Here is a 25,012-nt window from a genome sequence, read left to right on the forward strand (position 1 = left end):
CATCGCTATGCCGCCCGCCCGCAGCGCGCAGCGCGCGGAGCGGAGCCCGGAGCGGGGCGCGGCGGCGGCCGAGAGGCTCCATCCGCCCGGCGGGGCTGGCCCGGCCCGGGGGGACGCGGGGGGGCACTTGCTGATGATCGGAAGTTACTGACAATAAGCACCTTCATCCCCCCAAAGGCGGAGAGAGGGAGAGGAGGAGGAGGAGGAGAGACAGGCGGAGAGGAGAGCTGATGCCTGACGAGTCACTCGGCGGAGGCAGAGCGGGCGGTACCACAACTTCCCGGCGGCGCGGAGCGGCGCGGAGCAGCGCGGCGCGGATCGGAGCTCGCCGGCCGGATCGCTCCCATGTCAGCGCGGCGGCGGGGGACTGCGCTCCGCTAGCGACCAGCCGCCGGCCAACCCCCTCCTCGCCCAGCGATGTATTCACTGCTCTCAGCCTGCACTTGCCTGTAAGGATTATGGCATATTTCTAAATATTTTTTTTAATTTAAAAATATTTTAAATTTTTTTTTTTAAGCTTTCATTCTGAAGGCTCCGGTTGCATTTTCCTTGCAGCCAGGTGGTAATGGGGACCCGAGTCTTTTTATAAGCAGAGCATCGCTCTGAACCATTAAAAAAAATTGCAAACAAAAACAAAGAAAAAACCAAACAAAACAAAAATCAACTTTAATCATTCTATCGCATCATTTGATCTTTTGTTGCTTTTTTTTTTCTCCTCTCCAGATGTTTACATTTCCTGCTGCTGTGCGTTCAGGTACAGGTACGTGTCCTTTCTGTCCTCTCTCGCTTTTGGTTGTAAAATAGAAACAAAGGCGGCGTGCTGACCTCGAGTGCCTGGCAGGTTTGGCTGGGGCTCTCACTTGTTTCCCTCTAGTTTTTTATAGCTGTGTTAAACCGAGCCCCGCACCAGATGCTGGAATGTCACTTGCCCTGGACCGGGGCTTCCCCTGTGCTCAGCTCGCGTCCCGTGCCCCGCTGCGGGCAGGGGTGCAGCCGGTGCGCCGGTAGCCTGCCGTAGCAGCATCTTCTGGAGTGCATTAGCCTGGCTAATGATGTGAGAAGGAGTGCTGGACTCTCCTTGCACAATGTTGATTGATGCACTTGCCTTGGAAGAGCAGGCGCTCTCCTGCTCGCCTTTTTTTTCTTTTCTTTCTTTTTTTTTTTTTTTTTTTTTTTTTCTCTCCCCCTCTTCGGTAACTCACTCCCAAAACCCGATGCTTTGAAAAACACAAGTTTTCCTAGCCAAGAGAAGGAGGCTGCGTGCTCCCTTCCCATTATTCAGTAGAACGCCGTCCAAGTCAGCTCCAGCCTTTGATCCTGTCTCGGCAGGAATGAGGCCGTTGGAGGAACACCCTGAGCGAGGCTCTGCAGCCCAGGTGCCCGCGGGATGGGGCTGGAGCTGCCCCACTGCCTCAGGGATTTTAGCTGGACATCCTGGAGCAGACCCACCTGCGGGGCCGCGCAGAGCAGGTGCCACTTCGGTGGCTGCGGCGACCTTCCCGTCGGAGCTGAGGGACACTTGTGACACCCTTGGCCCCGAGTTGTACTTTGGCCGGGACTGCACCTGCTCACCCTCTCCAGATCCCCAGCGGCAGCAGGGGATGGTCCTGGATGAGCACAGCCTTGGAGGGGGCTCCATTCCTCTGGCCAAGCTAAAACCCGAACCAGCCCCATCCCCTGCTCTCCCACCCATCCAAAAAATGCCCGATCACGTTTTTTTCCTCATCCCCTCCAAAAACTGCAGCTCGAACCTGGCACCAGCAGAGCCTCCCCTGGTGGAGCAGCCTCCTCAGCAGGAGAGGATCCGCAGCTGTAAATTACCCAGCCGCTGGAAGGTGTTTGCTCTGTTTCTCTGGTGCGGTTTTTTTTCAGCCCGAGGAATCACAGGCTGCGCAGGGCTCGCAGCGCCGGAACCCTTTGTAGCGGGGGGAGGTTTTTTTGCGCTTGTGCGGTAACTGAAGTTAATCAGCCCTCCAGCCCCCTTCCTCTCCCCCTCCCTTCGGTGCTTTTAGTGAATCAGAAAAAGTTTGGCTGGCTGCCTGGAAAGCACTTGCTAAAATCTGATCTCTTACTTCAGCAGCCTTAAAACAAAGTTATTGGCATTTATACAGTTGGAGCTTGCAGGCTTCCAAAGCAATAAAATAATAAAAAAAAAAAAGGAAAAAAAGAAGAAAGCTCTGTGCTCTGGTGCTATTAGAACCATACTTGCTACCTTTTGTGCTGATTTTGCAGCGTTTTGGGGGCTGTGAGGTGGGATGGCTGGGCTGGGCTCTGCGGAGGTGTCCTGGCTGCGGCTGGAGAGGCGGCGGAGCTCGCTGGGTGACACACGCACAGCCGAGCTCCTTTGGCGATTGGTGTGAGGAGCCAAAACATTAGATTAGTCATACTCGAGGGCCTTCGAGTGAGTGTTTACAGTATTAATGGTAGATGAAAAGATGTGAATGCTGTAAGTTTTTATTGCCCATTTTGTTACACTTTCTTTCTGGATTTATTCATAGGATTACACGTTTTGAGCCTGATTGGGAGCAAGGGATTATAGGATTTCTTTAGTAATGATCAGTTTGGATAGGAGTTAGCCTTTGGTGAACTGGAGTAAATTAATGCATCACTTAGGTTTAATATTTATTTAGTCTAAAGGAAGTTGTTTAGTTTTGCTTAAAGGGCTCTGTGTTGTATTGGGGAGATTTAAGAGTTCCTCAAGTGGATTATATTCTAAGGCTGCCTTTCGCCCTGCGTTCAAGCCATGATCTGCGGCTCGTCCTGTGTGCTGGTCTTAGAATTACTCTGCTCTGCTGCTACCTGGTACCTGTGGCTCTGTGTGCAAAGGTATAAATCCCTCCAGTGTGTGTGGTGCTGGAGGGATTCTGGGACAAAACACCATGGTTTGGGGATGCTCTGTGTGTTCTGGTGGATCCTCGTGTACAAGGGCTGTAGTGCATTGATGCAGTTCTGTGCTGGGGGCTCAGCTCTGGCCAAAAGCTTTCTCATAGTCCCCAAGGCCACCCTGCAGCCGCCATGGGTGATGGGCCAGGTGTAGTATCTCCTGTGGGCAGGTTATGGCAGCACTGGGAAGTGTTCCCCAGCCCTGGCCACAGGGAGGTTGGAGGGTCGGAAGTTTCCAGGATCGAGATTTAGACCCCTGGATGAGTCGGACTCCTCCAGGGCTTTGCCATCATGTGACATTTCCACCAAGAAGCATAGGGACTAACATGGTGGGGCAGAGGGGAGCACTGCTGGAGCGGGTGTGCAGCACAGGGCTGCCTGGAGGAGAGGTCATTCACCTTCCCCTAAAACAGCAATGCCCCTGTCTTGTTTTCTTCTCTTGCCTCTTAGGAAGTCATTCTGGAGTTGCTGCAGTTCCAAAGCAGGGACACTGGATACTCTTGCAGACCCTGGAGACAATAATTTATTCATGCAGGTTGTTCTTAGGAATGCGCTTTTGCTGATAGCTACTGAACTCTCCCTCTATCACATCTTTAGCGTTCTTCAGTTTATTCTCCTACCTTTTCACACTTCCAGGAGCAATTTCTCTTCCATGTGCTTTTTTTTTTCTGTATGCCCCAGAGTGATTTTGGGTTTGGCTTTGGCTTTGGAGTCAATCTCTGCTCTACAAGCAGGTGAGAAACCCTAGAAGCACCTTGCAGGGTTGGAGGGGATTGCCCCATGCTGTGCTGTGCTGGCTCTAGCAGCACCAGTGACCCTGAGGATAACAAATTTGGGGACATGAGACCTGAGAGGGTCCCCTTTGCCAGGGCAGATGTGGGCTGGAGGCAGCTTCAGTGTAAGCTGAGCAGTAGGATCTGAGGTTCTGAGTGCTGTCCTGGTTTGCAAGAGCTTCCAGCTCTTCTGTACCTGAGCCACCACGAATGCGTGGCCAGGCAGAGCACGGGGCAGTGCCGGCGTGGGCTGCCCTGGCTGTGCTGCAGAGCAGAGGGTGGTCCTGCCTCAGCCTCTTCCCTGCCTGATAAACCTCGCCATGTTCTCCTACACGGAGTGCATCTGTCTTAGATTATGAAGAGGTCCCTGATAGGGCCAAATCCTTTGCTTTTATGGCTCTTGTAGGTTAAGATCCAGCTTTGGAATCTGATCCAGAAGCAAACAGGAGGTCAGAGGAATGCACCAGGCAGCACTGGGCTATTTTCACATCTGCTGGTGTTGTGTAAGAGGAAGGCTGCTGTGTGCCATGCCAATAGCAACTTATGTTTCTCCTAAGCTCCTGTGCAGCGACAGACAGTTATTGTTTGGGACTTTTGTAAAGTGAGACATGGAGAAGTGTTGCTTCCACACGTTCAGTGAGCCAGATCCTGCGGTCTGGCGAAGCCACACGCAGCACATGTCAGAGGCGTGAGCCTGCTGAGCAGCTCCCTCCCCTCTCCCTGCCTGCTGCTCCTTCGCCGTCCTCCCTGGGACAAGCAGGACGCATGGTGAGTGCCACCAAATGGCTCTGGGGATTCACTGTGGAGAAGCCAAAGGAGGTCCTGGTCACAACACATCCACCTTGCCTTGGCTGGCCACTCTTTCTGCGGGTGTGCAGCAGTGGTAGAGCCACAGCTCCCTGCCTGCCCTGTCCCTGCCCTCCCGGTGACAGCACCAAAGGCAGGGTGCTGGACTGCACATCACCAGCAAGGTTGTTCTAGTGTCTCCCCTCCCTGCAGATGGGCACCCACCTGCCTTTGTCCTCTCTGGGTGGCACAGTGTCTGTCTTGAGGTGGCACCAGGGCTGCGTGTGCTGCCAGGGATGGAGCTTTGGGCATCCCCACATTGCTCCTGAAGCCTGTGGGATGGGGTAGGTAGTTCCTCTGTGGGCTGCTCCTGCCTCGTGATCAAGCCCTGTGTGCCAAGACTCATTGGGGCCCAGAGCCCCCCAGGCTGGGTGATCCTGTGCCTGCCCTCTTTGCTCAGCCTAGATTGGGAACACCACGTCCTCGGCACTGCATTCCCGTGCCAGTACCTGCCTCCTGCTCCACAAGGGTGGAGAAATCATGCCGAGAAGGACAGAATATGGCAAATGTGGTCTGTGAAAGGCTGGGCAGCTCTCTGTTGATTTTTTTGATTGCACCTGCCTTGATTACTAGGCAGTGAGAAGACCAGAGAAACTGCGTGAGCAAAGCCTGAGTTAATGAGCAGAGGAGCTCAGTGATGTGGAAGTGCATGGCCCCATCATGGGCTGGAGTTGATGGGATGGTCCCTGGCTCTGGCTCTGTGCTGTGCTGGACTCCCAGTGGTGCATGCAGTTCCTGATGCAGGCTCTGCTGGCCTGCAGAGGCAGGGTCCTGTTGTTGCTTTCTGGGTGTGCTGTGGCAATGGGCAGCAGAGCAGAGCTCCTTGGGGGCTTTGCTCTGCATCCCTGTGTGAGTGCAGTTTGCTTTTCCAAAGCTCCAGAGATGTGTGAGGTGCTTCAGAGGAACAGAGATGGACATGGGCGTTGTTGAGAGTGCCTGGGAGGACACCATGAGGTTCAGATTTTAATTGGATACAGTGTGATGGTTGTATTGTATTTTGGTTTTGCTTTCCTTATTGCACCTGACAAGTACAAGACTGGGTGAAGGTGGGGGGCGCAGGGTTTGGAATAGTGCAGGATTTGAAGTGGTGTGAGGTTCAGTGCGGGGTTCAGAGCAGTGTGGGATTCTGAGAAGTTCTGGGTTTGGAGCAGTGCTGCCTTTGGAGTGGAGTGGGATTCACAGGAGGAATTCTTGCTCAAACTCAGAATTAGTTTTTCTTATAGAGTAGCTTGGCTGTAGCATACCAAGGTGGGAGACAAAAGAGCAGAACAGGCAAAGGGTGGCACTGCCTGAGCGCTGTGGCTGGCATGTGGGATGCAGCTGGTGGTGGGTGTGACTGCTGGGGGTTGCAGGAGGCTCAGGGAGGATGAGCAGCACTGAGGGCTCAGGCAGCCACACTGAATACTTGATTTTGCTGTAAGCTGATACCCAGTGGCCCGGCTGACCAGCTCTGTGCTATCTCTCTCTGCTGTGGGAGGCTGAGCTCAAGACAGAGACTCATCTGGGAACAAGAATCATTATTTTGGATATATAAAGCTACTTCCCAGATCCCTGGGAATATTTTTATGTATCTCTTCTTTTCCTTAGGACTCCATTTTGCTCTCTCCTCTTTTCCTTTGCAGAGCTGCTTTTGCTTTGTTTTTCCACAGATTTAGATACTTTATTGTGATAAACGCATGTAAAAAAAATGTGTTCATAGAATGTGATTGAAAAAGGGAAAAGAGGAATGGCTGCTGTTGCTGCCTGGACAGGGTCCCTGCCTGGGGTCTGTGAGCTGCTCTGGCCCTGGGAGGCCTGGGGTGGGTTGTGCTGGGGGGAGCTGGAAGCCCTGGGCCCAGGGAAGCACCTAAATGCCCTCCTGCCTGTGAGATGCTCTGCTGTAGGACATGGCCTTCCTGTGCTCTGATGGTGAGGCCAGGGGGCTTCCACCTGGGTACTTGTGGCCTGGAAGGTCCAGACATGATTGTTTTTCTTTCCTTCCCTGGGCTTTTGTGTTTTGGTCACCTGCTGTGCCATAACAGCAGGTACAAGCAGAAATTATGCAGAGCTGTGCAATGTGCTGCCTACCTAGCATGTCGCCTCTGTGTCCTGATGCCTCTCCAGATGTCCATGGAGGATTAGGCATCCGGCAAAGCAGCTGGAAGGAAAGTAAGAAAAAAACCCCAAAATATAAAAGACTGTCTGGCTCTGCAAAAGTATTTTGCTATTGCCATTCAGCAGCCTCGCCATAGCATGAAGAGAAAGAAAGGGGAACAGAGAGGAAGGAGGAGGCTTAGCCTGTCATGGTCTGTGTGTTTCCCTTTGTGCTACCTCCTCACAGCCCCAGGGGCTGCGGCGGGTGGGAGCCGACTGCCAGTCTTCCCCCTCCAGGGACTGGGCCGTGGTCTGCGGTGCTTCCATGTGGGGCTGGTTCCCTGGGCAGTGCTACCGCAGCCCCTGCCTGCTCTGCCCACACAAACAGCTGCATTTCAGGCTGAGCCACACGGCGGTGTTATCCATGCAGTGACAGCGCATCCTCCCCTTTGCCAGGCTCTCTCACACCCTGCTCACTGTGCTTTTTCATGGAGTTACTGCCTTGGTTCTGCTGCAGCCACGAGAGCCAGAACCCCTTTACCCTCTGGAGCTCAGGGTGCAGAACAGCTCTGATGATCTGCACGTGGCTCCTTGCCTGGGCTGGTGCTGCCCTGGCTGTGGGGCTGGAGCTGGGCTGGTGCTGCTGAGTTTGCTGCTGATGCTGCGGGAGGTCAGCATTGCTTTGGAGGCTGTGGGAGGAGGGGAAGATCTGAGGCTGTGGCACTGGGGTAAAAGGCCTCAAGTTGTGCCAGGGAAGGTTTAGATGGGATATTAGGAAAAACTTTCTTCAACAAAAGTGTTGTCAAGCACTGGAAGAGTGGAGCCACCATCCCTGGAAGTGTTCAGAAGATGTGTGGATGTGGCACTCGGGCACCTGGTTTAACCATGGGCCTGGCACTGCTGGGTTAACAGGTGGATTGGTGATCTTAGAGGATTTTTCCAGCCTAAATGATTCAGTGATAAGAAGTGGGCAGTGTGGAATGGCCAGCACATCCTGCTCATTGTTGTGTGGCTGGTGATGGACAGGAGATGGGGCAGAGTCCAGCCCGTGGGCTCAGCCACGTGGAGATGGAAAGGGGGCAGGCTGGGGATGCTGGCACTTGCCCCAGGCAGACCCAGAGGCTCCATGGTGGGCAGGCTTAGGGGCTGGAGCTGGAAACAGTGAGGAGCTGGCACTGAGGGGAAGCAGGGTGGAGAGGGGCCCGGTGTGCCATGTGATTCCTCTGTTCATCTTTTAAAATCCAAATGGATGGATGGTAAATCTTGGTGAAGATCCCAGAGAAGTGCATATTGTGTGGATACAAATGTCAGGATGCAGCAATTAATAATGGATTGTTCTTCCTACAAGGTATTCCCAGTGCCCTTTAGTCCTCCCAGTTCCTTTTTCTCCTCTCAATGTATATTTCAAATCCCTTTTTTCCTCCTAGAATACTGTCTTTGGCATCATTTTGAAGGACAGCTTGTTGAAAAGCTTTTTTATCTTTTGGAATATCCTGAGCTGCTCTTGCACAGAAATCCAGAATTAACAGAAAAATGCAGGGAGCAGTGGCAAGCCTAGTCAATGTTTGTGTGTAGTGTGTGTGCTGGGTGTCTGTAGGTATGGCTGCTGGGATGGGAAACGCAGGGAATATGAACTAGAAAGTGGGTGAAGGACATTTTTGATAGAAGGGCATTTTGCTGCTTCTCTGATGCTTTTGATCCATTTGAGGAGAAGGGTGGTCTGGAAAGCTGGCAGTGCTGTGACCACAGGGACTGGGGTCACTTCCTTCCTGTTACACCCTGGGTGATCTCACAGTGCAGCTGCGTCGCCTCTCCCGTTGGAGTGTCGGGTACAGTCCTGATCAGATATTTGTATTTGCTTTCCAAGCTGAATTCAAACCACAGGTGGAATTTGACTGTGTTGTAGGAACGAACAGTGAGTGGAGTACATGCTCCATTTCCAGCCATGTTCTCCAGCTCTACCATGAAGCTGCTTTTGGCCCCCTTACTGTCTCAGAGTGGAAGGTTACGACCCCACATGAGCAGCCTCAGTCCCTGAGTGTGAGGCTGCACTGTAGGACTGTACAGGGCAGTGCAGTATTGATTAACTGTACAATAAATTATGATGTATGTAGTGCAGGTTTCTGACCCCGTGGTCGCGACCTCGCGGTGATTGGGAGAGGCCCGGCCAGCTGAGATCACAGCAGCGAGCAGCCCCGCAATCGATGGGGCAGCAGCAGCAGCAGCTCTGCTGCAGGGACAGCGCAGCTGCTGCAGGCACGTGGCACCTTTGTCCCGGGAGCAGACAGTGCTGCAAGCTTCCCCTGCAATTGCACCTGGAGCTCCGTGCTGGGAGCTGGGCCGTGCCAGCCTGACCCCTGGCTGTGGGCATGGGAGGGACTCTTTGTGTGTTTCCATTGGGGGTCTCAAAGCTGGAACATCTCAGGCTGGAAGGGAGGAGTGAGGGCAGCTCTGGCCAGCATGGAGAGTCTGCCCTGCTCATCACAGAACCAGAATGGTTTGAGTTGGGAAAGACCTGAAAGCCCACCTGGTTCCACCCCCTGCTGTGGGCAGGGACACCTCCCACTGTCCCAGGCTGCTCCCAGCCCCAGTGTCCAGCCTGGCCTGGGACACTGCCAGGAATGAAGCATCCCCAAGGCTGCCAGAGCTCCAGGAGTGTTTGGACAGCACTCCCTGGAATGCACAGGGTGGGACAGTTGTGGTGTCTGTGCAGGGCCAAGGATTGGACTGGATGATCCTAATGAGTACCTTCCAATTCAGAATATTCTGTGATTCTCTAGGCAATCTGTGCCTGACCACCTTCCTAACATCTTATCTATATCTCTGTTCTTTTACTTTAAACCCATTCCCCCTCGTCCTTGTAAAAAAATTCCTGCCAGCAAGGCAGAGGGCTTGCTTTGTGCTGTTTATGTTGAAAGAGTAGGTAATAGGAATTTAATTGCTATTTATGTAGCAAACAAGAAAATTGAATTGATTTGCTCAGCTTTCATTTCTTCCGGGAGCCTGATTTCCCCAGTGTGCACCATCACCGTGTGAACCAAGACACTGAGCACCGTCAGGTTCAGTTGTGGGGTTTCACTTCTAAAGGAAATTTGTGCAAAGTCTGATCTGAGGTCAGCAGGGTTGAGCTGGCAGAGCTGCCCTGTGATGGGTAGTGGCCCTGGGGGGTGGCACCTGAGGGCATCCCCAGACCAGGCAGGGACCTGGGGGTTTCTGGATGAGGCATGGGGCTTACATCACCCCAGTGCTGTGGGTGTGGATGCTGGTGGCTCAAAGAAAGGGCTCTTGGGGGATCCCCAGCCTCATGCCACAAGGTCTCATGTCCGTGTCTGCCCGTGTCTGGCCTGAATTTTTTCCCCAACAGCATTTTCCCACTGCTGGTGACTGGTGATGGATGGAGCAAAATGTGTGGGGCTCTCCCTGGTACCCTCAAGCTGTGCAGGGATACAGCAGCCCAAACTTTATTTTTTCCCTTATTTAAAATATTTTAAAAACAGATTTATTTTCCAAAACTGTTGAGAATTGTTCCCTGAAAATGGGAAACTTGCAATCTAAATTAATTAATACCAAATGAGGCTCTTCCCTAACTCAACAAAGCTGAAAGATAAGAAATCCTATTTGCCTGGTGTTTGCAGTGTAAATATTTCCAGGCAAAAGTGTGGCTAATACAGATCAGAACAAATCTTCTATTAGAAAACAAACTCTGCTTTTCTTTTCTGGCCCTAGGCTCATGTTTGTTACATGGGATCCTGAAGGCAGATTGACAGTATGGTTTGGATTGAAGTCAACACATGGTTTATTCCATATTTTTGATAAGGCTGAGTAGTAATCTGATTTTTTTTTCCAGGCTGTCTTTAGTGCATAAGTAGTAGAATTGTCCATTCCAGGGAATATTTTTGCAGTGAAGCTATTGAAGAATTTATTTCTGGAGGGAAGATGAAATTTCTTGTTTTAAAAACTCTTAAAATCCCAAGTCAAGTTGAAATCCATTAACTGCAAGCTGTAAGCTTGATGTGAGCTGGGCAAACAACAAGCTATTTTATTCACTGATCTAGAGAGTGTTTTCTTTAAATACCTTTGGAAAGGCAGAGAGGAGGAGACTGGCTCATGGATGGGGAGCAGAGCAGGTCCCTGTGCTTTCCCACCAGCATGCAGTTCCGACCAGGAGGAGTAAAAACTGCCACCATTTGCACCTGTATGTGCTTGTGAGCTCAGGCTTTTTCATGGGAATAACAGGTATTGCCACTGGCTGCTGGTTCCCTCCTTGGTGAGTCCCCAAAATGGGCTTTGGTTACACTTGGCCCCTTGGGTACAGACAGCTGTATATTTGTATGATGTAGCTTTATTCTGTTTATAAATGGGCTTCACTCTCCAAAGTGAATGTCTTTTTGTCATTACTGTGTTTCCTAGAAAGTGGGGGGGGGGGGAAAAGGAGAAAAATTAGGAATGGGGAGGACCCAAGAAGGAACTGGGAATTGCTCACTGCCTTTGAACTCTGTGCCTCAGCAGCTCTGTGCCTGGAAACCCATCTGCAAAGCTCTGGGTCTGTCCTCACTGGAGGATCCAGAGAGCTGTTGTGGCTCATTCTGTGGCCACCTCCATCTCTGATGACGGTGTGGAAACTTCCAAATGGGATTATTTGATCAGGATGAAATGGGTCCCAGAGTTGTCTTTGGTGCTTGAGGGTAACTGGTACTGGAAGGACCTGTTGGGTTATTGTTCATTGCTAGAACTGGGCACTGGAAAAGCTCTGACTTGATGGTGATGCTGAAAGCAAATGAGATACCTGTGCCAGCTGTATATTAACTCCCTAGAAAATGGAATTAGTGGAGCTGAATGTTGCCTACATCTGCATGCATTTGAAGCTGCCTCCAGCAGCAGGGTGTGCCCAGCAAGGGGCTCAGCAAGGAGCTGTGCCCTGGGTGACAGCGGCTGGGACATGTCACGGACTGAGGTCCTTGTCCTCAGCAAGTGGAGTGGGTTCCTGCATCCCTCTGCGCTGGGTGAGGCGGAGAGCGCCGGCCTCGAATGGAAAATGTGTGTTTGCACAATTAGCGTGGCCCCTTCTTTCCCTGGGAGCAGAATGGTTTATTGATTTCTGTGGCCCACTCACCCCCACCTATTCAGCAATAATGACCCTTCCACCCCAACTCTAAATCATCCCAGCATGCCTCACCCATAAGCCCTCTAATCTTTTTGGGTTGTTGTTGGTATTTATGCTTATGGAGGTTTATGATCTGTCGGTGCTGGCTGCTGAAATGCTTTATTTATCCATAGGCTGGGCCACACAGGGAGCGTCCTTATTCTGGTATCATGTTCAGGATGCTGTAGTTAAGGGTTGTGTCAGCACTTCCATGCACAAATCTTGTTATTCAGGGGTTTGCAATTCTGTGGAAAAGAAAACCAGCGACCTGGCACGGCAAGGGGAGGCTCGAAGGCAAACATGAAAGCCCAACAACCCACTGCTCATTTAGGGATTATTAGATGGGCAACCTTTTTCCTTGAGGAAAGTAGCCAAAATCATCCTCCTCCTTTGGTTTGATTTTGTGCAAAGAAAAGCCTCTGTTGTGTGCTTGTGTTGGGTCGGATGGGGAGAGCAGGACACTGGCTGGGATCCTCTCTGGATGCTCGGGAAACAAACCTGTGGCTGCTCAGAACGTGTGGCTGTGGAGAGCTCAGGAGCTGCTTCTGGGGCAGCCTGGTCCAGCCCCAGCCCACAGCCCTGGGAACGGCAGGTGATGGGTTTTATAAATGTTTTATAAATGTGATTGTGGCCCTGTTAGTGCAGGAGCTTGTGGGCTTATAAATTATTTGGAGATGTCTCAATGATAGAGGGAGTGTGGTATAAACAGGAGAGATAAGAGGGCTTGAGAATCTATTTCAAAGGGCTTTTGGGGAAGGAAAAGCTCTGTGACTGCTGGCAGGTATGGGATAATCCTGACTGTGCTGGAGGAAGAGCCTTTACAGACCAACCCAGCCAGGATGTTTTTTTGTTTCTCCCTGTTAATGCTGATGGGTTTTATGGACACTCCGTGGACAGACTGGAGCAGAGTTCATAACTTGGAGCAAAAATGCTCATGGAGCCCTTTGGCCTGGGACAACAGACTGGGGCTGGCATTGAGGATGACTGGTGCAAGCAGAATTGATCAGTCCTCAGGCAGGAGCAGGCAGTGGTGAAGCAGTGAGGGAGCTGACAAAAAAGATGGAGAGACAATTTACAAGGTGATATAGTGCCAGGACAAGGGAATGGCTTCATACTGCCAGAGGGCAGGGTTAGATGGGACATTAGGAAAAGGGTTTCTCTGTGAGGTGGGCAGGCCCTGGCAAAGGGTGTCCAGAGAAACTGTGGCTGCCCCTGGATCCCTGGAAGTGTCCAAGACCAGGTTGGACACTGGGGCTTGGAGCAACCCAGTATGGGGGAAGGTGTCCCTGCCTGTGGCAGTGTTGGAACCAGGTGATCTTTAAGGTCCCTTCCAACCCAGGCCATTCTAGACTCATCCTGTGGTTCCTCAGGAAGGGGACTCTGTTACAGAGGGAAATCAGGATGCCAAACTGCTGCTCAATCCTTTTGTTAGCAGGTACGGGGCTGGTGTGAATGGCAGGGACTCCTGAGGAGGTCCCTTCCCCTTGGCACCATTCCCACAGATGGTCACTGAGTGTTACCTTGTCAGAATGAGCAGGAGTGGAACTGACTGGAGCTTAGTAAAAGATTTCCAGAGAGGACACTTGATAGAGGAAAGTGATGCTGGCATAATTCAGTCAGGTCCCCAGGCATCTCTGCTGAATCAGCTTTTAGAGAAGCCACCTCTCACCTGAGGTCAGTACTTGGGAGCTGCTATGGGGGCAGCTGTTGGCCAAGTCTCTGCTTTCTTTGCAAATGCAGTGCAAAAAAAGTATTTTGTGAGTTCTGCCCTGACCTGGTGTGCGCTGCTCGGTAGTTGCCGTGTTTTACCCTAGAGGGAGTTGCTTTTCTGCAGTGGGAGCAGGGATCTGTGTTCCTTGGAGGATGTCAGGGGACCAGATGAAAGGAGCTCCCAGGATAAGCACTGGATCACCGCTGAGGTGCTGCCCCTGCAAATGTTTCTTCTCTTATGGGGAGGATGGCCTTCGACAATCTTCCATCTTCTTCTGATGGCAGCGTTTTCCTGAGTATCCCTTGGGTTTTCTGTGTCTTGTGCCTTTGCTCCTGTTTTTGTGGAGGTCTCGACTGGGCTGGTATCAAACAGATGAGCAGAGGTGTCACCTTGAACCTGGCAGGCCCATGCTTCAAACTGACATTTTAAGTCCTTGTGCTGAATTACTCTGCCTTTTTCCAGGGTTTAGGAAATGCCTGAGCAGTTTCAGGGTAGGGGGCTCAGGGTTTCTGCTCTGCGCTGCTGCTGTGGCCAAACGGGTTTGCAGCAGGAACATCTCCCCTGGGGAAAGGGGAGAAAAGGTCAGGGGTGCTTTGAACCTGGCAGGTTTCTCAGTAATTGGACTCAGGTCCAATTGAAGAGGTGAACAAATGCTGGTATTTTTATGGGGTGCTGCAGCTTTTGTCCCAGGAACACCCTGCTGGGAGCTGTGCCCGGGTCTCCACTGCAGCCCCCCTGCCCTGGGTGAGCAGCAGAGGTGATGGGGACAGCCCGTGTGCTTGGCCAGCAGTGCCCTTGGTGGGGCAGGCAGCCCTTCAGCCCTGTGCTCACCTGTGCAGAGCCACCTGTGCTGGGCAAGGATTTAATTCCTTCATACCAGTGCAGGTTGTTTCACAGGAGTGCTTTCTCCATCAAGAAAATAAGGTTTTTTTGTTAAGGTAGTGGAGGCAGTTGTAGCATGCCGAGCTCCCCGGTCTGTGGTTTGCAGGGTTTGGTTTGGGCTGTTGTGCAAAGCCTGTTGCAGATTTCTTTGCAGCAACACCAATGCTGTGAGGAGGGACAGGGACATGAAATGACTTCTGAGAAAGCAGTGAGGAGTGGTGGCAGCAGCACAGAGCCTCTCAGGATTGTGGGGTCCGGTGTGGCCCATGTGAAGGGTGAAGGACATTGCCACTGATCAACAGAGTGTAGGGACAGAAACTTTCTCTGGAGCACAGAGTGCACAGAGTGCACCCCATGCAGAGATGAGGTACCAAAGCTGGTCACACCTGTGTGGTGTCAGGTCAGACCTTCCAGCTCTGACCTCCCTCACAAGCCCTGGGCAGCGGCTCGGGGAGGCAACACTTGGCCAGGCACGGGGGAAGTCAGAAGGACCACCCAGTTCTGATAAGGGCAATTTAGAAAGGAAGGGGAAGATTGTGAAAAGAGGGGCAAAGGGGCACAAAGGACCCACCCCACCGCCGAACAAAACTGAAGATCAAGACTGCTGTTAAACACACTGTCTGTGAGGGAGGTCTCACCGTGCCTTTTCTAATCTAGAGCCAGCCAGGATTGTATTAACAGCTTCAACGCAATGGAACAAATTAATCCCTGATGTAATTGAAATCGGTGAGGTCTCACAATAGGTGAGTTTGACCCAGTGGGATAGAAATAGAACAAGTATTGGAATGAAGGAGTGAAACGAAGTCACACTGTTCAGCCATTGGTATTTCATTCCTAGAAACAAAGGCCAGACAAATGCAGAGACTACATGGCTCTGCTGGGCATGGTTGAAAGCTGCTCAATAATATCAAGCTTTGAAGGGGATATTTCTGTGTGGAGAGGAAGTATATAGCAGAGATATAGCAAGCATTTAAAAAGACAAAGAAAGAAAGGAAGAAAGAAAAAGTCCTGCTTGCTCCTTGCCTAATGGATAGCATGGTAAAATAATACCAGCTGTTAACTGATAATCATCACCATCCTTATCATCAAGATATACCCCAATTGGAGAAAAATAAGAAAAAGCAGTTAAGGTCTAATCTGTATTTCTGGAGACTAACTGTCAAGAGCCCATGGCAAGCTGTGGCCTCCCACAGATCTCCCTCAGCTGAGGTACATGGGGTTGGTGTGCTTTGGTCAGCACAGGCAGCAGGAACTGGTCCCACTGGGAAAGAGCTCCTTTGGGTGCTGGGAGGGGGCTCAGTCTTGGCCCCTTTGGTGCTGCAGCACCAGGGCACAGTTCAGGGTCAGGGGGGGCAGCTGAGCTGCTGCTGCTCGTGGTGACATTGTCAGTGATGTGACCTGGGAGCTGCTGGCAGTGACCGGTTCTGAGCCAGTGAGAACAGGCAGGTGCAGGGGGAGATGAGAGGCTGGGGGTGTTGGGGCCCCTCCGGGAGCTGCATTTCAGCACCTCAGCAGCACTTTGGTGATGGGCTGTGCTGTGAGCAGTGCCATCCTGCCTCCAGCTGGGCTCCCTTCAAGGCTGAAACCCTGCTCTTCCCCAGGATTAACTATTTCCCAGGGTGCAACAAGTTTAGAATCTCACCCTATCACACATGGTGCATTTTCACAGTTCTGGCTAAGGCTCATTCCACCATCAAAACGAGAAACTTAGTTTTCTTGAAGGTGGCATCATCTTTCTGTAGAAAATGGTCAAATACTGATTGATGGGCCATAAAACATTCATTTCCTCAAACTCTCAGGTTCCAGTTGTTTGGCACTCCCTCCAGCCTCCCTCCTGGTTTCATACCAGGCGCAGTAACGTTGTGCCTGCCATTCCAAGGCCGACAGATGCGTTGCTTTTGCAGTGGTGCATGGCTTGGACAGCTGGCGGGGTCTGGGAGCTGCTGGAAATGTGGCTGAGTGATGGCTGCACTTCTCAGAGGTTGTGTGTTTCAGAGGGAACAGTGGTCTGGCACTGTCCGGGGAGATTCAATCTGCCTTTCTGAATGCACAAGGCAGGTCTCTGGAGGAAAAGGAGGCTTCGCTTGCAGAACAGCTTTTGGATCCAAGTATGTGTCACCTCATGGAGCTGTGTCCCCTTTTTCTTAGCCCTGAAAATGTGTTCTCCTTGGGTCTTATTTAACATTTCTGAAATCCAAAGGGACGGGCAGGCTTGAGCCCCGCATCACCCCATTTCCTTCTCCTTTTCCAGCTTTCTCACTGAAAAGAAATACCAAAAAGCATTTCAAGTGAAACACTTTGTAAATGCCATTGGTCAAGTTTTTTGTGAAATCTCATATCTGATCACTTTAAAGAACCACTTGCACAGTGCTCCATGCCCTTTCTCACAGACCATCCCAAAGGGTGCCCAGTCACCATCCATGGTGACATCTCCCACAGTTTGAGTGCAGCTTAAATTTTTGGATATTTATTTTTCAAGATATAAATATTTTTTCCATGGGTATTGGCAAGAAACAAACACCAAAGCAAAGCTCTGAGTTCTATTATTTGGAAAGGCTTAGCTCCATTTGTGGACTTCTGGCACTGTTGCAGCGTGGCCTCTGAACCATTGGATGTACAGAGCTTCACTGCAAAGTACCTTCTCTGCATATCTGAGCATGGAGCTGCTTTTCCAAATGTGCTCCTGAACCCACAGAAGGGACCATGCCCGAGCACTGCTCATCCACTCCCATCTGGCTGGGGAGGCTCTGTGACACAACAGTAACAACATCCTGGTGTTAGATTGACTTTGCAGGTAAATGGAGGAAAAAGGAGTGCATTGTGTTTCACTGTGTGCTGAGGGTGGCTGTCATGGGGAGCTAGCAAATCCTGCTGTGATTTGTATACAGGAATTCTGGCAAAGTCATGGAAGCAAAGTGGTTTGTTACTTGCCTTTGAGGGCTTGAGAGAGATCTGTCTTGGATATCCTCTTGTTGACCTTATTCAGTTAACTTTCATGTGTTTAGAAGGTCATGGAGAAAATCATTAATATTAGGTTGATTTGATGGCTGAAAGGTAATAAGTATTTCCTGCTTCTTAGATGGGGTTTGAGAGGACTTTGAATAGCCTGATTTGTTTATCTTTTGCAATTGGTATGGCCTTTAGCTAGAGGGATTTTGTATTCCTGGTTCAGCTGGGGGAATGACATATGGTTGAATGACATACGGAGCTCTCTATTGAGTGCTCTGTAGCATAAATAGCAAAACACCAGGAAATTCTCAAGTCCAGCTCCCAGCTAACTTGGGTATGCTGTGGGCCTTGGACATCTCATGCTGTAATGTTTTGTGACATGGACAATAACAGATTAACATCCCCCCTGTCTGGAAAGCTTGAAATAGAAAAAATCCAAAGTGCGTGGAGGTTGATTGCGTGGAAATCCAAATCCTGCAAACATGGCTTGGCACGGCCAGGGTTTCATTGCCCTTGGTGGGGCTGGGATTGCTCCATTCACAGGAGGCATCTGTGAGTGCAGAGATGGGGCACGAGCCTGTGCAGGGCTGACATCACAGTGCTGCTGCTGGAGGCTTTTGCTGCTCCTGAGCTTTTCTTGGATTAATGCACAGTGAAACCTTAGGCTGCATCAGCAAAATGGTCTTTCCCTCATCCTCCATCTGGGATTTACAAAGAGGGGAGTCATTCTTTCAGCTGAAGGATCATTGTAAAACCATTTAAAATGAAATCCACTCTTATTTGAGAATCATTTGGCAAAAAAGGACATGAAAATCTCCCGTTGTGGACTTGCTGGAAGACAGATGTAGTTTCTGGTTCCTTTGGCTGTTGGGAAAGGAGGTAGGACTGAATTCTCCACCTTGAATAACTGGGCAAGGACAACAGACAAGGGAGAGCAGCTTCCTTTCATGAGTGAGGCATTTCTGTTGCTTCTGGGGCTTGAGGTGATGGTTGTTTTTAAAATAAATGCTGTTTATTCCCTTGTATAAACTCTGGATAGCCAACTGTATTTGTAGCTGGGTATTATCACTGAAAGGTGTAGTGACAAACTAATAATAAATGGATAAGGAACTGAAGGAAAAGGAAAGGAGAGGAAAAGTGAAAATGAAACGAATTTCAATGTTCTGATTTAACAACTGGAATTTTGCAGGTTATAAATTGTTGCCAAAGAATGAGATGGCGTTACACAAAACCACTGTCTTGAGATGCTGAAATCGACATGCACAGACAGCAGCCCATACCAGTTGGACAGATGCCAGACAGACCACAATACAGCCCCAAATGCCTGCAGGAGTCTCCTGTGTCCCACAGTGCTGCTCAGGAGCTAGAAGGGGCAAGCAGCCCTTCCCTTGAGGGACCTGTTGTGTGGAGCTCTGGACCCAGGGTCTGTTTTGCTGCCTACACAGAGGTGTGGATGATCAGACTGAAAGGCAAAAAAGGCCTCATTTTGTGTATGGGATGTTACGTGCAGTAACAGCATTTCAATAGCGAAAACAAAAAAGGAAAACTTGCTTTGGTGAACAGGAATGAAAGCCCTTCAGTTTAAGGGACTTAAAAGACATTTCTGCATTCAGGTGTATTTGAGGGTGAGTGTACTTGGTTTCAGGTGACCTCCCTGACTGAGTGTTGGTGATCAGTTGCCAAAGGAGACATACGTTACTAATTTTTTATGAGATTTATAGAAGAGTCTCTCTTTTGGTATATATACATGGACTTCCTTATCTCAGAGAGGTTTGCTGCCTGAGGGAGTGTACTCTGTAGGGAAGGGGTCCTGTGAGAGTGAATTTTAGCAATGATCAAACAGATAAAATCTCATAAAATCAACACTGCGTGAATTTTTTTTAATTTCTTTTTTTTTTTTTTTTTGGGGGGGTATTGATATTCTCTGCTGCAGGCCAGATGCAGCCCAGGCTGGCACAGTTAATTCCCTTTGGCCACCCTCCAGCAGAGCATCCTGTTTCCACGGGGTGGTTAAGTGTGAGCTTATCTTTAAGCAGGTGGCTAAATCCGGGTGGTTTCACTGCTGCTCTTACCACGGCTTCTGGCCAGGAGACAGCTCAGCTGCAAGGGGAGCCTGTAGCCTGTTCCTCTTCCAGGATTTCTGCGCTGGGTCAGAACTGGGCACTTCTAGGGAAGTGGTGGAGTGATGCAGGCTAGACTGACTGTATTTCGGGGTCAGCATCACCTGCTGATTCCTGCATCAGCTACTTCAGGTCTTGGCTAAGGGAGAGGCCAGCCAGCTCCTTGGACAGGCAAAGAGGAGATGTCACCCCCTGTGCTGCTGGTGCCCTTCTTGCAGAGGGAAGGGGTGCTTAAATAGCTGATCTTAGGCAGGATGGTGGTGGCAATGGTGCACAGGTGTGTTGGTGACATGTTGGAGCTGAGCACTGTCAGGATTCTCTGTGGGTGCTCCTGGGCCCACCGAAGCACTGCAGCTATGGGCTGGGGCCTCTGCAGTGTGGATGCTCCAGAGACAATTAGAAGAGAATTAGAACATGTTTTGGAAAACAGATTGCATTTTCTGTTGGGAGTTTCCAAAAAAGCAAAGCAATCTGCCCTTCCCCCCACTTCAAATCCCACCTGTTTTGGTTTTTTCCTAGAAAAATGTGAAATTCATTAACATGTGGTGAAAGCAATGTAACGACGTCATCTTGATTTAAAATCTGTTTTAAATCTTAAAATAATGGAGCCAGAATTTTAGCTGCAAATAGCCTTGCTTTGTGGGCACAAGGCAGACTGTCAGCATGACTGGAACCTCTCTGGGTTTGGTAGTTTAGCATCCTTTGCAAAAATGGGATTTGAAAAGAAAGCAAGAAAAGACATAGCAAGGAAAAAGATAAATTAATATGATTTCTGTCAAAAGTCAAGTCCTGTGTGTTTGGCTCAGGTGTAGCTGTGGTGCCCGGGGAGGGCAGGGCAAGCAGAGCCCTGCTCTCTGCTGGCCAGAGCTCTGTCAGCATCCTGATGTGGCACCTGCCATGCCCTCTGGCCAGGGGCTGCTCCTCGTCCCACTCCCCAGCTCTGGGTCACAGCTCCTCACCACCCTGTTTTCTGAGAGTGGGAAATACTGTGACCTCTGTCTGTCACCTCTGATATCACTGCAAATGTCCCAGCATTGCCCTGAGCCTCCCTTGTCCAGCCTCTGCCTGTGCCTTCAGCTCCCTATGGGCTTCTGACAGCCAAATCAGAGATAAATCACCTTCTCCTCAAAATGTCAAACACCAGAATCCCAAATTTTAGTAAGTCTACCAAAGGCAATCCCACAGCATCACTGGGAATCTCATTGCTGCTGCCACTGTGCTGAGCTTGGGCTTTGGCTCAGGGTGTTTTCTGAAGGTCTGGTGCTCAGCAGCACTGCCTGCCTGAGTGAGGTTTTCTTCCTGCTGCAGGCCTGGGTGTCCCCAGGATAACTGGAATTGCTGCAAAGTTCTATTGAGGTTTTGACTTTCAGGCTTCACTGTGTTTACAGGTGTGAGGTGATGTGCAGGAGACTGAAGTGGGGCTCTTTGGTGTGTTGTGGCCACTTTCTTTATGTGTTTTAGTCTGGAGTGGATCTGAACAAGGATTTATTGACCTTTTTCATTTTCATTGCAAGTTCCCTTCCCACACTGATACATCAGAACACTTTTGCTTGCAGGCCATGTTTTGTGTCATTTGTTGTCCTGTAAAGGGACATGTTGCCCATCTGTGAGTTTGGAGTGGATGGTGTGGATATTGTGGTGCAAATGCTCCACAGATGATAGATGGAGTTCATGGAGCAATTTTTGGGCTTTCCTGTTTGGGTGTGAAGAGCTTTTTGGGTGCATGCTGCCCAGTCTCCCCTTTGGGAAGCTATCTTGAGAACAGTGGTGTTGTTGGATCCTCTGACCTTGGGCAAGTCACGATGACTCTTGGGAAGGAAAAGTGGGACTCCCTTTTTGATATTTCTTGGGAATACTTAAAATAAGAAGCAAAATTAAAAGTTTATGGTAATATTTTAAGCTGTAGTGAATTAAGGTTAATTTACTCCCTTGGGCAGAACAAACAGATGGGGTGGCTGAGGCTGTCAGACCCCTGCTGATCACAGCCACTGGTGGAAAAGCTGGTTTGACTCTGACCACTCCTCCTGTGGCCCCTTTGAGGTGGACAGAAACACATCCATGGCTGGTGATCATGAGGTGGCTTCACTGCAGAGCAGAGCTGGTCAAAAAGTTAAGCTGAAGAGTGTACAAGTGTCACTTCTATTGCAGTGGATTTTATGCCTGTGTGAAATTCAAGTCCAAACTGCTAAGGGTAACACAAAGAGTTTTTTCCCTTGATTTTTTCCTGCAGTTAACCCAGAGAGTCAGTGCAGCTGCTGGAGGTGATGCACCAAATCTCTGAGAAGGGTTTGGCTGGCCCCACTCTCCCATTTGTCCCTGTGTAACCTGGTAGAGGCTGTGCGTATGCAGTGGGTAGCCTAATTTATGGTCAGGATGGCTGACTAGGATTTAATCAAAGCAGGGGTAAGCAGAGGTTTTTATTCATAAACCCCCCCAGTTTGATTGTAATGGCCCAGGTTTGTGGAGAGCCAGCTCTGGGTGGAATTACACACGGGTGTCTGACACTGCTGCCAAGTGAAAGGCAGCCAAATCTGAGTCCCCCAGTGCCAGTGCCCTTGGCAGGCTAGTCTGCAGTCCCTCTGCCCCAGAGCCTTGTTGTGTTCATGGTCTGTTCTGCTCTCTCTCCCCACTCCCCACCTATCCCAGATGTTTGCTGCTGAGGAGAACGTGGATTTTCGGATACATGTGGAGAATCAGACACGAGCGAGGGACGATGTGAGCAGGAAGCAGCTTCGGCTCTATCAGCTCTACAGCAGGACAAGTGGAAAGCACATCCAGGTGCTCGGCAGGAGGATCAGTGCCAAAGGAGAAGATGGAGATAAATATGGTAAGAATATTTACTGGGATCCTCCAGACTTCAGGTCAAAGGCTTTAATCCAGGGTGTTGTGCTAAGAACCTCTTGGGAGAAAAGTAATAAGAGCAATAAAAACCAAAATAAAAGGAAAAATAACATTTCCAGGTTAAGAGCATGAGATTTGTTTTGCTGGTGCTGCCTCCCAGCTGCAGGCAGTTCCCACAGTACTGCCATGCCCCAATTTATTAGTATATGGTTGAAGAAAGGAATGTCTTTCTCCCCAAGCCATGAGCTCACAATGTGTTTACTGCAATTCATAAATGATACCTAAATTGGTGGTTGGGGAAGTCCTTTCCCCATGAACTCTTGGGCTTGTGTTTGGGTGAATCCAGTGTTTGAATGAAGCACTCATATCTTTTCGGGTGGTGAGATACTTGGTTTGAACTGAAAGTAGACTTTGAGAGCTTTGAGAGTACCTCAGAGCTCAAGCTGAATCTCTTGAGTGTGTGGAACTTGCAGGAAAAACAGTACTTACCCTGTGCTAGCAGTGCATTCAACTGTTCTTGACATTTGCACACAAGCAACATGCTGGAAATGCTGCTAGAGGCTGGGCTATGAAAAATGCTGTGATTCTGGTTCATTTTGAGATGGTTTCTGCTGAGATGTTTTTACTCTAGTTGGCTGCTGGGAGGATTTTAGGGCTGTTGAGGACACTGGTTCTGTTTGTGTCTGGGATGTGCAGCCCTGTGTGTTCCTGTGCTGCTGCAGAGGTGTGTGTGAGAGTTTGCTGGCTCACCCATTCGTGTGGGATTGTCTAGTGCAGCACTGGAGCTGAGCTTCGAGGAGGGCAGGTCAAAATCTGGGAGCGGTTGTTCCCTCAGGAAGCTTCAGGACCGATGGGGCACACGCTGAGCACTGAGGGCAGCTGCTGCCACTGCCGGTGCAGGAGCAGTGAGCTGTGCCACGGGAAGCGACAGCCAGAGAGCACCTGGCGGGTAGGAAGTGACCCCCAGGCACTTGTGTGGGGTCAGCCCCTCTCTCAGAGCAAGCCCTGCCCTTAGGTCTCATCAACCTTGTCCTCTGTCATTCCCAAATTTCCAGATATTACAGGAGTGAAAAGTGCCACTTGGCTGCTAATTATTGTGTCATTTTATGGCATTCATCCTCCGGAGCTCTGATGTGTAAACGAGGCGCTGGGCGCTGCCGCCGCCGCCCGGGTGCGGCTCCTGCCGCGGTGGCTGTCAGGTGCCGTGATGGAGTTTTCCTCTCGGTGAAAGAAGGCAGCATTTACAGTGGGTGCAGCAGGGAAGTGTTCCCGGGAGCAGCTGACAAGTGCTAATTTATGTGTCAAAGCCCATCTTGTCCCCTTCATACATATGCAATCGTGTCTGAACAACAAACCCGCGCGTGCAGGAGCGTGCTCGTGGCCGAGGGCGCTGCTGCCGTGACAGAGCCCGAGATCCCCGGCCAGGAGCTCCTGCATCCCTGCCTGCCTCCAAACCCCCGCTCCTGCATCCCTGCCTCCATCCAAACCCCCGCTCCTGCATCCAAACTCCTGATCCTGCATCCCTGCCTGCCTCCAAACCCTGCTCCTGCATCCCTGCCTGCCTCCAAATCCCACTCCCAGCTGCCGGTGTGCTCTGTGGGTTGTTTGCCTGCACCCCCAGAGCCTCCTCAGCAAACTCGCCGAGGCTGCGGAGCCTTCTCGCCCCCAGTCCTGTGAAAGGTTATGGAAATCTGCTCTTGGTCCTGCTTGGCACGGAACACTCAGAGCATGATAATCGGGGAGACAGTGAGGTGGGACACGGCGGGCTGGGATGGAACCACGCAAAGCTCCCGTCTGGGATAATGGAGGGGGGAGAGATGTCGGAGTTACTGGAGTGAGAACCATCTGTGTTACAGCCCAACCTGGACACAAAGGCAATGACACAGGGTTCATTATGTGCCAGGAACCCCTCCCCCTGAGGCATTATTATAGAGTAACCTTTGATCAAGACCAGAGAGAGGCTTAAACTGGGTCTGGGGATCTCAACAGTTGCAAACTTTTGATCCACATCTCCGTCTTGCTGGTCAGGTCCGCATGTGGAGGAGGACACCTCTCCTCCCACGCAGCAGATGGCTGAGTGTCCCCCTGCCCTCTCCCTCTCCTTCCCTCTCCGTGACAGAGCCGGGCTGTGCCACCCTGGCAGATGGCACCGGCTCCTGCCCCGGCCCTGCTGAGGGAGGGCACAGCGAGGGTGGTGTGGGCTGGTGGCCTAAGGATTGCAGCTTGGGGAAGGCTTTAGGAGGAGGAACACGCCTGAGAAATGTTTGAGAACAGGCAAGAGACGTGGGAAAAGGTGCCGATGAGCTGGCTCCAGCGTGAGTGGCCCAGTTAGGCGAAGGTGAGATCCAGCAAGGACCACGCCGGCTCAGGGTTCACGTGGGAAGCTCTGGCAGGGCAAGGTCCATCACTTTAGCACCAGCCCGTTCTAAGGATAGTGGAATAAATAATGTTTTAGCACCTCTTTCCTGTCTTCCCTTACATTTACAATAGTGTCCAAATGTTTCTTTTTTCCTTTTTTTTTTTCTTTCCACATATCCAGCTTCCAAATGGGAGGGTTGTCCTGCCTTTGAAGGGAGGTTACTTTTATTGCAAGATTTATTGATTTCTGTAAAGCTTCTCGCCTCTTGGTTGCAGAGAATGCCCAGAACAGAGAGGAGGTGGCAGATTTCAGGCAGGGAACTCCTGCTTTCCAAGAGCCAGCCCTGGCTCAGGAGGAATGATGCTGCAGGGCTGGGGGATCCGGCCAGAGGAATCCCCGTTGATTGTTTGATCCAGGTGTGCAAATGCCATG

General features: G+C 50.7%; 1 protein-coding gene across 3 annotated transcripts in view; it reads left to right on the forward strand.

Annotated features, from left to right (window-relative positions):
- The window catches only part of FGF18 (fibroblast growth factor 18), a 70,645-nt gene that overhangs the window by 8,190 nt on the left and 37,443 nt on the right, over positions 1–25,012 (forward strand). Inside the window, exons 2-4 of one of the 3 annotated variants that reach the window (XM_039699466.1) lie at positions 178–449; positions 724–760; positions 1,330–2,448. In XM_039699466.1, coding sequence (XP_039555400.1) covers positions 231–449; positions 724–760; positions 1,330–1,955 — 882 coding nt within the window. In that variant the 5' untranslated portion in view covers positions 178–230 and the 3' untranslated portion in view covers positions 1,956–2,448. Of the gene's footprint in view, positions 1–51; positions 450–723; positions 761–1,329; positions 2,449–22,026; positions 22,208–25,012 lie in introns of those variants that run through there. The other 2 variants (XM_039699465.1, XM_039699467.1) reach the window with 2 other exon arrangements.

Source organism: Passer montanus, unplaced genomic scaffold (assembly GCF_014805655.1).
Source record: "Passer montanus isolate IOZ18808 unplaced genomic scaffold, ASM1480565v1 scaffold133, whole genome shotgun sequence".
In the NCBI taxonomy this organism is placed as follows: domain Eukaryota; kingdom Metazoa; phylum Chordata; class Aves; order Passeriformes; family Passeridae; genus Passer; species Passer montanus.